General features: G+C 35.6%; 1 protein-coding gene across 1 annotated transcript in view; it reads left to right on the top strand.

The window, feature by feature from the left end:
- Window positions 1–17,180, top strand: part of LOC133654401 (solute carrier family 46 member 2) — a 46,344-nt gene extending 29,164 nt beyond the window's left edge. The window contains exons 5-9 of the mRNA XM_062054717.1: window positions 6,968–7,124; window positions 9,748–9,869; window positions 15,833–16,010; window positions 16,113–16,315; window positions 16,454–17,180. Of these exons, the coding sequence (XP_061910701.1) occupies window positions 6,968–7,124; window positions 9,748–9,869; window positions 15,833–15,978 (425 nt within the window). The 3' untranslated portion in view covers window positions 15,979–16,010; window positions 16,113–16,315; window positions 16,454–17,180. The remainder of the gene's footprint in view (window positions 1–6,967; window positions 7,125–9,747; window positions 9,870–15,832; window positions 16,011–16,112; window positions 16,316–16,453) is intronic.
- Window positions 17,181–18,757: the final 1,577 nt, after the last annotated feature.

Genomic DNA, 18,757 nt, shown 5'->3' with positions numbered 1-18,757 from the left:
CATATGGTGAGTACAGTAAATATAATGTCAATATCGTGTGGTACTTCATATGGTGAGTACAGTAAATATAATATCAACATCGTGTGGTACTTTATATGGTGAGTACAGTAAATATAATGTCAATATCGTGTGGTACTTCATACAGTGAGTACAGTAAATATGACATCTATATTGTGTGCTGCAACATGAGTGTTACAAAAGTGTTAGCAGTCGCTGTCTACTTGAAATGAGCCAATTCTTTTATTGTAAATCACATTTATTAGCCAAATGTACCAACGTTTATATCTGTAAATATAGCGACTATTTTAGTCTCAGAGGGATTTTTTTATATAGTTTATAACAAACTACAGTTTTGCAAATACAAACATTTTAAAGAGGTCAAATTGATATCTTTATAGCAAACTACAGATGTTTCATATAAAAATGATTTAAAGGGGTCATATGGTAATTCGTATGTACATTACCACACTTCCTTCTGGTCTGCATCATCTATAAAAATCATACCCGAGTAAAAATTTCACATACAAAAGTACATCGTTTTGTGTTTTGTGTGAACAAACTGTTTTTTGCGGTGTCTTTTTAGATGCAAATGAATAATCACGATTAATCGCATTGTATTTATTTAACTCGTAATTAATCTACTTTTTTTTTTTTTTTTACCTCTTTTTACCTTCTTTTACCTACTCCTTATCTTCTTTTAACATTTTACATACTCTTGACTTTGTTTTACCCCTTTTAACCTACTTTTTACCCTGTTTTACCTAAAATAATGTTTTAATCTTTAATAATTGTACCTTAGACAGATCCTTTTCAAGTTTTTAATACTATCAACATAGGACTGAAAAAGTTGTTTGCTTTATGCAACTCATTTTTTTATCTACTTTTTTAAAATCTTTTTTTAACTTACACCTTCTCTTCCTTTACCTTTTTTAAACCAACTTTTTAGACACATCTTCCCTTCTTTTACCTTTTTTAAACCTACTATTTATATACATATTCCCTTCTTTTACCCTTTTTAAACCTACTTTTTATATACATATTCCCTTCTTTTACCTTTTTAAACCTACTTTTTATATACATATTCCCTTCTTTTACCTTCTTAAACTTACTTTTTATCTACATCTTCCCTACCTTTACCTTTTTTATACCTGCATTGTATATTCATCTTTCCTTCTTTTACCTTTTTTAAACATACTTTTTAAATACATCTTTCCTTCTTTCACCTTTTTTAAACCTACTTTTAACTACATCTCCCCTTCCTTTACCTTTTGTAAACCTACTTTTTATATACATATCCCCTTCTTTTACCTTTTTAAACCTACTTTTTATATACATATTCCCTTCTTTTACCTTTTCAAACCTACTTTTTATAAACATATTTCCTTCTTTTACCTCTTTAAACCTACTTTTATGTACATCTTCCCTTTCTTTACCTTTTTTTAAACCTACTTTTTACATACATCTTCTGTTCTTTTACCTTTTTTAAACCTACTTTTTATATTTATCTTACCTTCTTTTACCTTTTTAAACCTACTTTTTTATCTACCGGTACATCTTCCCTTCATTTATCTTTCTAAAACCCATTTTTTATCTACATCTTCCGTTCCTTTACCTTTTTTAAACTGACTTTTTCTATAAATATTACCTTCTTTTACCTTTTTTAAACCTACTTTTTATATACATCTTCCCTTCCTTTACCTTTTTAAACCTACCTTTTATATACTGTACATCTTTCCTTCTATTACCTTTTTAAACCTACTTTTTATCTACATCTTCCATTTTCTTACTTTTTTTAAACCTACTTTTTATCTACATCTTCCCTTCTTTTACCTTTTTTAAACCCATTTTTTATCTACATCGTCCCTTCTTTGACCTTTTTTTAAACATACTTTTTATATACATCTTCCCTTCTTTTACCTTTTTTTAAACTTACTTTTATCTACATTTTCCCTTCCTTTACCTTTTTTAATCATACTTTTTATATACATCTTCCCTTCTTTTACCTTTTTAAACATACTTTTTATATACATATTCCCTACTTTCACCTTTTTAATCCAACTTTTTTTATTGGCATTTTCAAAAAGACAGAAAAAAGGGCAAGTCGAAACAGTACAATTTTAAAGTCAGTAAATTTTTCACACCCTTTCCCTTAAAATCAATCAATCAATCAATTTTTATTTATATAGCCCTAAATCACAAGTGTCTCAAAGGGCTGTACAAGCCACAACGACATCCTCGGTACAGAGCCCACATACGGGCAAGGAAAAACTCACCCCAGTGGGACGTCGGTGAATGACTATGAGAAACCTTGGAGAGGACCGCATATGTGGGTAACCCCCCCCCCCCCCCCCCCCTCTAGGGGAGACCGAAAGCAATGGATGTCGAGTGGGTCTGACATAACATTGTGAAAGTCCAGTCCACAGTGGATCCAACACATCAGCGGGAGTCCAGTCCACAGCGGGGCCAACAGGAAACCATCCCGAGCGGAGACGGGTCAGCAGCGCAGAGATGTCCCCAACCGATGCACAGGCTAGTGGTCCACCCGGGGTCCCGACTCTGGACAGCCAGCACTTCATCCATGGCCACCGGACCTATGCAACTCCCCCTCGCAAGGGACAGGGGAGAAGAGGAGAGAAGAAAAGAAACGGCAGATCAACTGGTCTAAAAAAAGGGGGGTCTATTTAAAGGCTAGATTATACAAATGAGTTTTAAGATGGGACTTAAATGCTTCTACTGAGGTAGCATCTCTAACTGTTACCGGGAGGGCATTCCAGAGTACTGGAGCCCGAATAGAAAACACTCTATAGCCCGCAGACTTTTTTTGGGCTCTGGGAATCACTAATAAGCCGGAGTTCTTTGAACACAGATTTCTTGTCGGGACATATGGTACAATACAATCGGCGAGATAGGCTGGAGCTAAACCGTGTAGTATTTTATACGTAAGTAGTAAAACCTTAAAGTCGCATCTTAAGTGCACAGGAAGCCAGTGCAGGTGAGCCAGTATAGGCGTAATATGATCAAACTTTCTTGTTTTTGTCAAAAGCCTTGCAGCCGCATTTTGTACCAACTGTAATCTTTTAATGCTAGACATAGGGAGGCCCGAAAATAATACGTTACAGTAATCGAGACGAGACGTAACGAACGCATGAATAATGATCTCAGCGTCGCTAGTGGACAAAACCTAAACCAAAAACCCACTCAGGTCAAACCACCAAGGGACATATGGCACAAACATATAATAAGTAAGACGACAAAGACAGACACATTCACACACACACACACACACACACACACACACACACACACACACACACACACACACACACACACACACACACACACACACACACACACACACACACACACACACACACACACACACACACACACACACACACACACACACACACACACACACACACACACACACACACACACACACATACGAGGCCAGAGACAGACAGACAGGCTGAAAGGAGAGAGAAAGGGAGAAATAAAAAATAAAATAAAAGGGAGATTATTCCTCATCTGCGTCTGGGCATAAATCAAGAGAGTTGACATACAGCAAGAAAGGACTCCATGAGCTTTTAAAAGCTTGAGCAGAGCCTTTTAGCGAAAACCTAAGTTTTTCCAGTTTTAGGTTGTAGAGAACCTCTCTAATCCAACGGCCGTGTGATGGGGGGCGAGCCAGCTTCCAATTAAACAAGATCAATCACCTGGCCAGCAAGGTCGTAAAAGCAACAGCGCGTTTTAGTGGTACTGGGCACATGTTATCGGGGCATATGCCAAAAATGGTTGATATTGGGTTGGGGGAAAAGTTTTGACCGTATGCCTTTCTGATTGTGTCAAAAATGTCCTCCCAAAAGGAACATAGTTTAGAGCAGGACCAGAACATATGGACATGATCAGCCGGAGATTGTTTGCATCTATTGCAGGTATTGCTAACAGTGAGGTAGATTTTGGATAGTTTTGAATTAGTGTAGTGAATTTTATAGATTACTTTCACCTTTTTAAATTTACTTTTTATCTACATCTTCCCTTCCTTTACCTTTTTTATACCTACGTTTTGTATACATCTTTCCTTCTTTTACCTTTTTTAAACATAATTGTATCTACATATTCCCTTCCTTTACCTTTTTAAACATACTTTTTATATACATATTCCCTTATTTTACCTTTTTAAACCTACTTTTTATATACATCTTCCCTTCCTTTACCTTTTTTAAACCTACCTTTTATATACATCTTTCCTTCTTTTACCTTTTCTAAACCTACTTTTATCTACATCTTCCATTTTCTTACTTTTTTTAAACCTACTTTTTTTATCTACATCTTCCCTTCTTTTACCTTTTTAAACCCATTTTTTAAATCTACTTCTTCCCTTCTTTTGCCTTTTTTAAACATACTTTTTATATACATCTTCCCTTCTTTTACCTTTTTTTAAACATACTTTTTATATACATCTTCCCTTCCTTTACCTTTTTTAAACCTACTTTTTATATTTATCTTTCCTTCTTTTACCTTTTTAAACCTACTTTTTATCTACATCTTCCCTTCTTTTACCTTTTTAAACCTACTTTTTATCTACATCTGCCCTTCTTTTACCTTTTTAAAACCCATTTTTACTACGGTACATCTTCCCTTCTTTTACCTTTTTATACCTACAATTTATATACATCTTCCCTTCTTTTACCTTTTTTTAAATATACTTTTTATATACATCTTCCCTTCCTTTACCTTTTTTAAACCTACTTTTTATATAAATCTTTCCTTCTTTTACTTTTTTTTTAACCTATTTGTATCTACAACTTCCTTTCTTTTACCTTTTTAAACCTACTTTTTATATGCATATTACCTTCTTTTACCTTTTTTAAATGTACTTTTTATGTACATATTATCTTCTTTTACCTTTTTAAACCTACTTTTTATCTACATCTTCTTTTACCTTTTTTAAACCTACTTGTTATCTACATATTCCATTCTTTTACTTTTTCTAAACCTACTTTTTATCTACATCTTCCCTTCTTTTAGGTTTTTTAAACCCATTTTTTATCTACATCTTCCCTTTTTTTTACCTTTTTGAAACCTACTTTTTATACACATCTTCCCTTCTTTTACCTTTTTAAACCTACTTTTTATATACATACTCCCATCTTTTACCTTTTTAAACCTACGTTTTATATACATATGACCTTCTTTTACCTTTTTAAACCTTTTTAAACGTTTTATATACATATTCCCTACTTTTACCTTTTTAAATTTATTTTTTATCTACATCTTCCCTTTCTTTACATTTTGTATACCTACATTTTATATACATCTTTGTTTCTTTTACCTTTTTTAAACATAATTGTATCTACATCTTCCCTTCCTTTACCTTTTTAAACATACTTTTTTATCTACATCTTCCCTTCTTTTACCTTTTTTAAACCCATTTTTTAATCTACATCTTCCCTTCTTTTACCTTTTTTAAACATACTTTTTTTTATATACATCTTCCCTTATTTTCCCTTTTAAAACTCCTTTTTATACATATTCCCTTCTTTTACCTTTTTTAAACCTACTTTTATCTACATCTTCCCTTCCTTTACCTTTTTTAAACTTACTTTTTATATACATATTCCTTTCTTTTACCTTTTTTAAACCTACTTTTTGTATACATATTCCCTTATTTTACCTTTTTAAACCTACTTTTTAATATACATCTTTCCTTCCTTTACCTTTTTTAAACCTACTTTTATCTACATATTCCCTTCCTTTACCTATTTGAAACCTACTTTTTATATACATCTTCCCTTCTTTTACTTTTTTAAACCTACTTTTATCTACATCTTCCCTTCTTTTACCTTTTTAAAACCCTTTTTTTCTACATCTTCCCTTCTTTTTAAACATACTTTTTATATACATCTTCCCTTCTTTAATCTTTTTAAACCTACTTTTTATATACATATTCCCTTCTTTTACATTTTTAAACCTACTTTTTATCTACATATTCCCTCCCTTGACCTTTTTTATACCTTCATTTATATACATCTTTCCTTCTTTAACCTTTTTTAAACCTACTTTTATCTCCATCTTCCCTTCCTTTACTTTTTTAAACCTACTTTTTATGTACGTATTCCCTTCCTTTACCTTTTTAAAGTTACTTTTTATATACATTTTCCCTTCCTTTACTTTTTTTTAACATACTTTTTATATACATATTTCCTTCTTTTACCTTTTTAAAGCTACTTTTTATATACATCTTCCCTTCTTTTTCCTTTTTAAAACGCAATTTTTATCTACATCTTCCTGTCTTTTACCTATTTTTAAACCTACTTTTTTATATACATCTTCTCTTCTTTTACCTTTTCTAATCATACTTTTTATCTACATTTTCCCTTCCTTTACGTTTTTATACCTACATTTTATATACATCTTTCCTTTTTTTTTCACCTTTTTTTAAATCTACTTTTCATTTACATCTTTTCTTTCTTTTACCCTTTTAAACCTACTTTTTTACTTTTTTTAATCCTACATCTTCCCTTCTTTTACCTTTTTTAACCTACTTTTTATCTAGATCTTCCATTTCTTTACCTTACTTTAACCTACTTTTTATCTACATCTTTTCTTCCTTTACGTTTCTAACCTTCTTTTTTATCTACATCTTCCTTTGCTTTATCTTCTTTTTACCTACTGTTTACCCTTTTTAACCTACATCTTCCCTTTTTTTTTTTTACCTTCTTTTAACTTTATTTTTATATACATCTTCCCTTCTTTTTACCTATTTTTCACCTGTTTTTATTATTGCAACAACACAGACAACACTTACTAGTGGAGGTGAAGTGAGCGTATATTTATTAAATTGTGCAAGATTATTGAAAGAAAATTATGTGAAAATATGTGAGGGTATTTGAAAAATGAAGGATTCAACAATGTTCATTTCTGAGAAACATAATAGTTTCATCGGTGTCACTCTCATTTGCAGGTAAAGTCCTAGCTTCGCTGCAGCTTTCTCTGAAAGTGTCCAGTGCAGGTTCCAACTTGCTCTACGCCAAGATATACCAGCATACTCTCACTTGGTTTCCTGGTCTGGTGCTATTAGTGTCCAGCATTTTGTCCATTGTGGCCATCGTACCTATAAGGTAAGATGCCACCTTACATAGTACCGGTACACTGTGTACACACATACTAGATATTGTAGCTTAGGAGTCTGTTTTTTTAAGCTGATAACGATAACACCCTGCTTTTCACGACCAAGACATATAACTTATTTATTTGTATTATTTTTAAATGTAGTTTTAATTGTAGTGTGTGCACACCTGGAGGTAAGAAAGAGTCAAACGAAGATAGATTTAATGAAGTGACCTGTAGATTTGTGCTACAATTGGGCGAAACTGCTCAAAATTGTATCAGGATATAAAATCGGTCGATATCGATAATAATAGATTTTTTTATGACCTATGGAAAATAAGGAGAAGGGAAAAAATATAGGAAATGTAAATTTTTTTATTTTAAATGTAACTTCCTCTGATTATAATCCCTCAGCTATGAAGGCGGAAAGGAACACACGTATGGAAAACACTTAAAACAATGTAAACAAAATAATAAAATCACATTGAACACTTAACAATAAGCTCTTAAAATGAAGGAATGTGTAAGAAATATTTCATAAAGTGTAAGAAAATAGTGCAAAGTGTGAAATGTAAACATAGAGAAACCTGAGAATAACTATTTTCTGAAGGTTTAGTGGCAGGAAGTTACAGTTGTGCTCTAAGGTGGTGCGGTTTTAGCGGTCTTGCCTTGCATCATTTACAGACCACATTAGTTTGACTACAGACCCTTTGAAGAAATCCTAAAATCTGCACAAAACTTTCTTTAGGGCATCCTCTTTCGCAGCAGGCATCTTCGTAGGCTTTCAAAACACAGTCGTAGCGATGCTGGTGTTTCAGGTGGCCGATAAGGTTTGATGTGTTGAAGCGCAATGTTTTTTTTTCTCCTCCTTGTGTAAATGTCTTCCTCTGAAACAGTGAAGAAGTCCTACATGTTTGTTTACAACAGAGGTTTCCGAACTTTTTGACATGTGGGCAGCATTGGGCTAAAAAAATTTGACTGACGTCAAGTAACAATATAAATACAGCCTATACATTTATATGTGTACTAATTATGTTAATATGATGGGTATATAATTAATAATTCATATACCGTGTTTTTCGGAGTATAAGCCGCTCCGCAATATAAGAGTAAAATGCATAATAAAGAAGGAAAAAAACATATATAAGTCGCACTGGAGTATAAGTCGCATTTTTGGGGGAAATGTATTTGATAAAACCCAACACCAAGAATAGACATTTGAAAGGCAATTTAAAATAAATGAACAATAGTGAACAACAGGCTGAATAAGTGTACGTTATATGATGCATAAATAACCACCTGAGAACGTGCCTGGTATGTTAATGTAACATATTATGGTAAGAGTCATTCAAATAACTATAACATATAGAACATGCTATACCTTTACCAAACAATCTGTCACTCCTAATCGCTAAATCCCATGCAATCTAATACGTCTAGTCTCTTACGTGAATGAGCTAAATAATATTATTTGATATTTTATGGTAATGTGTTAATAATTTCACACATAAGTCGCTTCTGAGTATAAGTCGCACTAAACTATGAAAAAAACTGCGACTTATAGTCCGAAAAATACGGTATGTTAATATAATGGCTATATAATTAATAATTAATATAATTGGATCTTAAGAGTATGTGAAAGTTCAACTCTACTTTGTTTACTTCTGTGAAGACCTCCTTAAAGTTTTTTGTTCTACATTTTCCCATCATACACTGTAATGGATTTAAATGGGTGTAATTTTTATTTTTTTTATGGCGCTTGGACTTTTTTTTATAGCATCCACAAAGTTCAGTGGTATGTGTGACCATGTGTGTTGACTTTTTGTGTTGGTTGCATTTTTATATATATTTTTGCGCCATGAGCGGAAACGTTTCGCTGGATTGGTTCATACAAGTAAATGCTGAGCTGAGTTTACTTCAATGCACAATACATGGTCATTGATCCGATTTAATCATGTTATCGTCGGTGGCCAAATAGCAGCTATTCCATTGTCAGACATTTAAACATTCAATTGGAAATACACACTTATAAAACTCACGACGTCCTTAAACCGCCTTAAACTGAAGACGTCGCGCGGGCCTAACTGAAAACGCTGGCAGGCCGCATTTGGCCCACGGGCCGTAGTTTGGACACCACTAATTTACAATAAACTCAGGGGACGCTTACAACCTCCTACATGTAGTACAAAAAAAGCGCTTGGTTTGCTCACCTTCGCCCACTTACAACACAGGACGAGTAATCTCACCTCATTAAAGTATTTTTTTCAATTGATTTTACTATTTTGTAATTGACATTACATTTGTGTCAAAATTTTGGGGTATTTTTTTTGTATTAATATTTTTACTATGATTAATCACAATTATTAATGTTATTGTTTTTATCAGTGCGACATTCTCATAGCGACACATTTATCATTCCCCTCTAAGTAACATATTTACAGATATATTAGTATTGCAGTACTACACAGATGTATACTTGCACATTAGTCATACATACATGTTGAATACTATCGTCACACCTCTTGTTTATATCAAAATAAATCAACAGGCAGAACATGAGTAGTATTCCAGTCTCTAATGTCAAACTGTAACGTTAATACGCAGCAAGTGATGCCTCTGTCTTAATATTTGCAGGATATTTGACAGCAGACTGACTGCCGGGTGCAGCTATCGGGTCCTCTCAGACCAAAACGAGGAAGATGACGTCTTCGTCCTGACTGAAGACCCCAGTGAGGACCAAGTCTTGCGCGAGGAGTGTGAGTCTTGTGTGACCTCAGACAAAACACCCGAGTGTGAATGACATTTGACCTCTTTGGAAGAGGGGTTCCAAACATTATGATGACATCACACCTGATGCACTATGTTACCTGGTGACAGAGCAGTCAGTGTGGACAAGAATCAGAGATTACTCTTATATTTAATATTTATAAACCATGCTCACCAGCCTGGAAATTAGTTCATTCATAACCGACAGAGCAGATATTTTATTGTACTTTACGAATTCAGTGTTCTCTCGCCACAGCGCGGTTCACTTACTGTGGCCTCAGATTTTACATTGTGTATTTTCTAAATAGGGCTGTCAAAAATAACATCTTACCTCATGTGATTAATCACAAATAAAATGTCCATTAATCATGTATAGTTGCAACAATTTATCAATTTTTTACATTGTTATTTTGAGTTACGTTAACATCAAATGTTACCTGGCTTTTATTTAAAGTCAGCGATCAGGTCAATACTTACGCATACATAATTTTCCTTCAAAATAATTCCGGACAGAACTATTTGTAACAATTTTTTTAACAGGTTTTGAGCAAATAAGTTACGTACATTAAATTAAAACAAAAAAAAAATGTCTACGTATAACATTCTGACTATGAAATTGCTTTTGTGTCAAAATATTAGGGTCTTTTTTTATTTTTTCTATGAATAATCACTATTCTCTCTCAGTCGTCCTCAGACGAGCTTCCATCGGAGTCTCCAATCATTCCGGTTCTCCATACACCCTTCAGCTCCCGCATCTTTCTTCAGGATGTCCACGTACGTTAGCGCGGGACGTCCTCGCAATCGATGCCCGTGCGTTGGTTCCCATATTAATCCCAATTCAAAAGTGTGAATAATCTGACTAAATATATAAATACCATACCAACGTTATTTATAAAATTTGACATCATTAGAAAAAAAAAGTTTTTAATCTCAATTGGACTTTCCTGGTTAAATAAAGGTTAAATAAATAAATAAAAAATTCTAACTAGGGCTGTCAAGAATAAAGAGTTAACTCAAGTGATTAATAACAAAAAAGTAGTTTGTATTGTAGTCTGTATGACTGATGATGACATTACATTTGTGTCAAAATATTGGGGTATTTTTTTTGTATTAATATTTTTACTATGATTAATCACAATTAATCCAAATTCAAAAGTGTAGTTAATCTGATAACAATAAAATAAATTGTTTTATATTTCATCTTGCGCTGTCAAAAAGAATGAGTTAACTCATCATTAAACACTAAAAATATTGCATTAATCGTGTATGCTATATTTGCAGATTAATCACATAATTATTTCAGTCTTTTCAATAATTTTTTACATTAATTCATTTTGAGCTTCTTTACTATAACATCAAAAGTTACCTGGGTTTACATTCAAGTAAAACATTGAACAAATGTTTGTGTATGACTTAAAAATTATTAAAAATGTTAATCATTTGACGGCAGTAGTTTTTTTAAATTTTCTAATTAGAGCTGTCAAAAATAACGAGTTGATTAATCACAAAAAACATTGAAACAATCATGTATAGTTGCAAATGAATCCCGCAATTTATATATATTTTGAATTATTTTTTTACATTCATTTATTTTGAGCTATGTTGATTTAAGTTATGTAAGCAAGTAATTTACTGTGAATAATCACGATTAATTCAAATTCAGAAATGGTAATATCCACTCATGGTTGGGCGTTGTGATAAAACTGCTAATATAATGGTAAAAATGGTACTATTGACACATTTGTTGAATCTTAGCATGATGAATTGTATTTAATAATATTCTTGTTGCCTGATTACCTCATGTGCGAAACTGCTTGTCCTCATTTGGGCGAGCTGGAGCCTATCCCAGCTGATTTAGGGCGAGAAACAGCGTATACACTAGGCCGCTCACTAGTCAGTCACAGGGCATGTGTACATAAACAAGCACAGGATTTTATTCTAAAGCCGATAACTTCCTGATTTTCAAGACCGATACTTATAACTTATTTATATTTGTCATTGTTTAAAGAGCTTTAAGTGTGGTTTGTTTCGAGCGGCTTCTTTAGGAGCAGGCGTCTTCGTAGGCTTTCAAAACACTGTCGTAGCGATGCTGCCGTTTCATAAGATTTGATGTGTTGAAGCGTAATGTTTTTTTTTTTATCCCTCCTCGTGAAATTTTACTGAACAAATGGGTGCAAATAGTACGCAAAATGTCTCTCTCTGAAACAGCAAAGAAGTCCCACACCATCGACGCCATGTTTGTTTACAATGTTTACCACAGCACGGCATGAATAGAAAAGGAGCGCTTCATTTGCTCACCCTAACCCACCTACAGCAAGTGCGGGTATTTAAACCCTCGAAGCGCCTGACTGTGTGACCACTAGTCCACTCATCTGTTTATCTCTTTTCAACATTTTGTGCACATGATTGATCAGTATTATTCAGTAGAGAAGGGTATTCTACTAAAAATACTGCCTGTAAAAATGAATAAAACTACAGACAAAAATCAATATTATATACAAACAGCTGCTGTGTGTGTTTTTATTCAACTACTCAACTATTAACTAGAAACCAGTAAAAACAAACATTACAATTTTTTTTTAGGGATATTTAGGCTTTCGAGTGTCAGGAGGAAGCTCAAATGTAATTCAGTATGATTGTTACAGGTGATCTTAATTTGTTAAAAGAAAAAAGAAATACAATTATATTTTGCAAAAAAATAAATAAATAAAAATAAAAATATAATAATAAATAAACAAATAGCTGAAATTTTTGAAATTAAATAGATTAATATATTTTCAAAAAGAAACAATATTAAAGGGCATAACTGACTGAAGACTTTGCTGACATTTAGTAAAGATGTTCCCGCTGTTTTACTTGGAATGTGAGTTTATGATCAATTGTAGTTTTACGGGTTTTATACATTTTTAATGGAGTTTTTAGAAGCAAAGAACATACATAGATTTGATTAAAAATACATTTGTCTGAGTTAAACCAGTGCAACACTTAAGAGAAATAAATAAATGTGTATTTGTTTAAAAAAATAAAAATAAATACCAAAATACTAATAAAAATACATTTAAAAAAGAAAGCATCTTAAAGGGAATAAATGACTGAAGACATTGCTAACATTAAGTAAACAATTTTTTTTAGGAGTTTTTAGAAGGAAAGAAAGAAATGTGTATTTATTAAAAAAAATTAAACAAATAAAAAAATAAAATCATGAATAAATATACATTCTAAAAAAGAAAACATCTTAAAGGAGCCATATGTAATAATGTGGCCAGAAATAGTACTGCAATCACAGTCACAATTCTGTAGTCCCCTTCCCCTCTCCCCAACTGAGGTTGCCAGATACGCAACCGAATCCAGCTCGATGGACTGGGCTACTCCAAGGAATTTCAAACTTCCACTTACTACTTACTAGGGTTTGAGGTGCTGAGACCATAATAGCTGAATAGACAAGCGTTTTGTCAATAACAAATCTCTAAACAACACATTTTACACAGAAATTAGGCTATTTTCAGGAAGAAGTACATCATGCCGTCAGCACGGTGGCACAGGGGTTAGTGCGTGTGCCTCATAATACGAAGGTCTTGGGTTCAATCCTGGGCTCGGGATATTTCTGTGTGGAGTGTGCATCTTCTCCCCGTGACTGCGTGGGTTCCCTCCGGGTAATCCGACTTCCTCCCACCTCCAAAGACATGCACCTGGGGATAAGTTGATTGGCAACACTAAATTGTCCCTAGTGTGTGAATGTGAGTGTGAATGTTGTCTGTCTATCTGTGTTGGCCCTGTGATGAGGTGGCGACTTGTCCAGGGTGTACCCCACCAACCGCCCGAATGCAGCTGAGATAGGCTCCTGCACCCCCCGCCATTCCGAACGGGACGAGTGGTAGAAAAGGGATGGCTGGAAGTACGTCATGCCTGCGTACAATATCACAACAAATGGCAATCATATGGTTATTGTTAGTGCTATCACAAAACAAAGACTAAAACCAACTACAACCAACGCTAGCAATAGTTATACTGGTGAAAAGAAGAAGAGCATGCTTAGCAGCCTAATGTACATGCAAAACCAAAGATGTGACATATTACCATTTTTTGATTGATTGAGACTTTTATTAGTAGGTTGCACAGTGAAGTACATATTCCGTACAATTGACCACTAAATGGTAACACCCGAATAAGTTTTTCAACTTGTTTAAGTCGGGGTCCATACCAAGGTATGCCTATAGGCTACACGAATGAGGAATTATTTTATTGTGTGATTTGGCTGTCTCCATGCGTTTCACATTGCCATCGTAACAGCTGTGCTAATGTTGGAACCCATTTCCTCAGCTTATCAGCATATTGAGAACGAAATAGGCACTGACACTACCCATATCCACGTAGGTTTTATTTGTCAAAAATATATTTTGCCCTGTCAGTACGAATACACATCGACATACAGGCTAACGGGCATATATTTCCCCAATTAGCCTATATGTCGATGTGTCATTGACCGGGCCAGCATGCTAAGCATTCGTAGCAAGAACATACTAACTTTGTTAGACAAGATCATAAACTGTATGGGACAGTATAGTTTATATACCAAATGTACATTTCCATTTATTACAAGTAATAAGAAAACGTAAATGCCTTACTTACCTATCAAGGAGGAAATTAGCAAATTTGGCGTCAGATGAAAAAATCTTCTCCGCCTTCAATTGTCTCCATCTTTCAAAGGCATCCCCGATACAAATCCTCTTTTTGCCCCTGGCTTTGTCATGAATAAGTTGAGAATCGTAACGACGCCTTTTAGATTAGATTTACTCTGACATGTTTAGTAACTTTACCAGTGGCAGTAGCCAGACAAATAGGGCGGTGCGTAACTGGCAACCTGGATGCGACACACTCAGACTTTCTAATTGGTCAAACTGTGGAGGGCAGGGCATCGAAATGAAACCAATAACACGATTTCTGGGCTGTAAATCAAATTTTCAAATGAGCATGTCCAGGCTGTTATCAGTTATAAAGGTATTTGAAAAGAACATGATTTATTAATGCCTTTTGACATATATTAGGGCCATTTAATGCATACTTGCCAACCCTCCCGTTTTTAGCGGGAGAATCCCGATATTCAGCGCCTCTCCCGACAACCTCCCGGCAGAGATTTTCTCCCGACAAACTCCCGGTATTCAGCCGGAGCTGGAGGCCATGCCCCCTCCAGCTCAATGCGGACCTGAGACTGAGTGGGGACATTTCCCACAAAATAAACAGCTTGCCTGCCCAAAGACATCATAACATCTAGGGCTTTTATAGAGTGCACAACTGCGCACACAACAAGGAGACGAAGCAGAAGAACGAGGAAATTACAGACATGGCGGCCGAAATGATATACGGTACTCATCATGAAGGGAGAAGTTAAACAGGACAATACTGCCATCTAATGAATAGCCACTGGAACACTGAAATTCAAGTATTTTATTTTTTTTCCTATGTAAATAAAATAAAATAAAAATAAAAAATAAATATATATAGCTAGAATTCACTGAAAGTCAAGTATTTCATACATATATATATATATATATATATATATATATATATATATATATATACACATATATATATATACCGTAATTTCCGGACTATAAGCCGCTACTTTTTCCCCTCGTTCTGGTCCCTGGGCTTATACAAGGGTGCGGCTTATTTACGGCCTGTTCTTCTCCGACACAGACGAAGAGGATTTCGGTGGTTTTAGTACGCAGGAGGAAGACGATGACACAATGATTAAAGACTGACTTTTCATATACCGGTAGGCTGGTTATTTTGATAACGTACAGGCGAGCACTTTGTATTACTTTGCACCGTTGTATTATTTGTACTCTGCACGAATGCTGTTCGCCATGTCAAAGATGTGAAAGTTTGATTGAATGATTGAAAGATTTTGTTACGGCACACGCGCGCTCCTTGCTTCCCTCTGCTTCTGGAGCGCTCAGAGGCTCCGCTGTGAGCACCAGACACGCCGCCGCGCTCATCACGCAGACTGCGCCCACACTCCGCCACAGCTGGAGACACTCTACTAACAACGCACCTGGCTTTGATGAGGGACGACAGTATAAAGAGCCCCAACGCTGACTCCTCGTCGTCGGAACGTCGCTCTGCTCGCAGTAAGCCTCACGTATCTGACTTCCCTCCAGCTCTCGCTCTTTTGCCTTTTTCCTTGTGCCTCATTTCCTGAACCCCGTGTTGTCTTTCGTTCCTCCCCACAGTACCCGTGTCCCAGCCTCGCTGTATCCCTCCGCTGCCATTTCCCTCCTGGACTCTGCTTGCTCTCCCTGATCCTTGACCCTGTTTTGGACTTCTGGATTTCGCCCTCCTTCAATGACCCCGCTTGGACCTTGGACACCCTTTTGGATCATTCCCTTTGGACTTGGATGCTTTTCATTCCACACGCGCCTCAACACCCCTTACGGTATTTATATGGTGAAATTCACTCACATAGTTTCTCATGCAAACACATATAGTAGCATACACACTCCATTCACTCATCAAGCACGCAATAAAACCTATTGAGCTTGATATCCTGTTGTCGTGCCGTCTCCTTCCCCAGTATGACATAACAGTACGTTCCGACCACAATGGAACCAGACGGCACTCCTAAGTCTTCGCATGGACCTCTGGCTAGGACTTCCCCCAGTGCAGACTTGTCCTCACTTCAGTCTGCCATCCAACAACACCAGATCCGTTTTTCCGCCCAGGAGGACAAATTGGACGTTGCTTTCGCCAGCCTGTTGTCCAAAATCGACAACCTCAGCACTGGTCAGGTGACACCCCCCACACCTGTCATTAGCCCACCCAACACACTCGCCACCGGGGGAGCTACACCCCTCCGGGAACCTAAGATAGCTAGCCCTAAAAATTTTGAGGGAAATTTTGAAGACTGTCGTGGCTTCTTGGTTCAATGTGAGTTCATGTTTCTACACCAGTGGTTCTCAAACTTTTTTTGTCATCCCCCACTTTGGACAAGGGGGAGTTTTCAAGCCCCACCTGCCCCCATCGCCCCAACAGAACGCTAATGCCAAGCTTAACATTTTCAAATTTATTGAACATCAAGTAACATCAAGTTGTATACATTCAAACTCAATAACATAAAATAACATCAAGTTCAATAATAAATAAAATAACTGTGCAGCTGTGGTATAACTTGCATCAAGTTCAATAATAAATCAAATAACTTGCCTCAAGTTCAATAATAAATCAAATAACTTGCATCAAGTTCAATAATAAATAAAACAAAAGTGTTATAACTTGCATCAAGTTCAATAATAAATCAAATCACTTGCATCAAGTTAATAATAAATAAAACAAAAGTGTTATAACTTGCATCAAGTTCAATAATAAATCAAAAGTGTTATAACTTGCATCAAGTTCAATAATAAATCAAAAAAATGGTTATAACTTGCATCAAGTTCAATAATAAATCAAATAAAAGTGTTATAACTTGCATCAAGTTCAATAATAAATAAAATAAAAGAGCTATAACTTGCTTCAAGTTCAATAATAAATCAAATAACTTGATGCATAATAATACATAAAATAAAAGTGCCACTTTGCAATCTTTGCAAAAAAAAGGAGGAGCTATGCATTTTGGCAAGACATAGCGAGTGAACAGGGGCGCCGCTAGGGATTTTGGGCCCCATGAAAAGAATCTTTACAGGGCCCCCAACACAGCGGCAACATTTTTTGATGCTATTTTACATACAATTATGCATTTTAATGGTATTCTGAATACAATGGAATTCATTTTGAGTCATTTATTTGCTGCACCACTGATTCTTGAGACTGTAGTAAAATGTATTATATTAGTATTATTATTGTTATTATTTCAACACACACAGCTGCTCACCTCCTTCCTCATGTGGGGGCACTGGGGCTGATTCAGGGGAAGGGGGAGTAGGAGGCTGACAGACAGCTGCTGCTGCTGCTGGTGCACTTGACTCTGTTCAGAGGCATCATTTTGACAGAGGGGAGATCAACTATTATTGAATAAGAACAGCTTGATAAATGTTTGACTGGATTGATTATTTAACTAATATAGCAGTAAAATGTAAAAATCCAGAGTTTTCTTGAGCTAACATGGTGAGAAAAGTGAGCTAGCTTATTACCACAGATAGGGACAAAGTTAATATGCATAACTTTCCACCACAACTAACAAACCCACCTTTTTTTGGGAAATATTGGGTGACATATTGTCGACCCTTCAACTCATTCTCTCTTATCTTATTTTCCTTTCTTTTTTGGCTGCCTGATTTTTGAGGCATACTGCTGTCTCCTCCGCTTTGCCCGCTGTGGCGCTGTCTGTCTGTGACAAATCGTCGGTGCTCTACCTGCAGCTGATCCAGTCGGACTGAACCATTTTACGTAAATAGAGGGGGGGAAGGTAGGGCCCTGCAGGTGTTGATGCTTCCAAAACAAATAAAGGTATTGTTACCAGGACATGGAAAATAAAACATGTGTGATTATATGTTAGTTAATAACTTAGTGTCATTATTTTTTCTGTATTATAACTTCATCATCATTAGGGGCCTCTCTGGGCCCCCCTCCATCATGGGCCCTTAGAATCCGTCTCCTTTACCCCCCCTTTTCGGCGCCCCTGCAAGTGAACATGAGTTTTACAGTACTCCAGCATTAGTGGCTGCAATGAACCTGTTTTGCACTGCACAGCTTTTCAAATCGGGGTTGCAGGCTTGACACTGCCACTGTTAAAACCTCATTGAGTTCGGGGCTGAGCTGGCTTGACGCGAGTGCTTCCCGGTGAATGACCCTGGACACCCTTTTGGATCATTCCCTTTGGACTTGGATGCTTTTCATTCCACACGCACCTCAACACCCCTTACGGTATTTATATGGTGAA

Source organism: Entelurus aequoreus, linkage group LG07 (assembly GCF_033978785.1).
Source record: "Entelurus aequoreus isolate RoL-2023_Sb linkage group LG07, RoL_Eaeq_v1.1, whole genome shotgun sequence".
Classification (NCBI taxonomy): domain Eukaryota; kingdom Metazoa; phylum Chordata; class Actinopteri; order Syngnathiformes; family Syngnathidae; genus Entelurus; species Entelurus aequoreus.
This window is presented reverse-complemented; position numbering and strand designations above follow the sequence as displayed.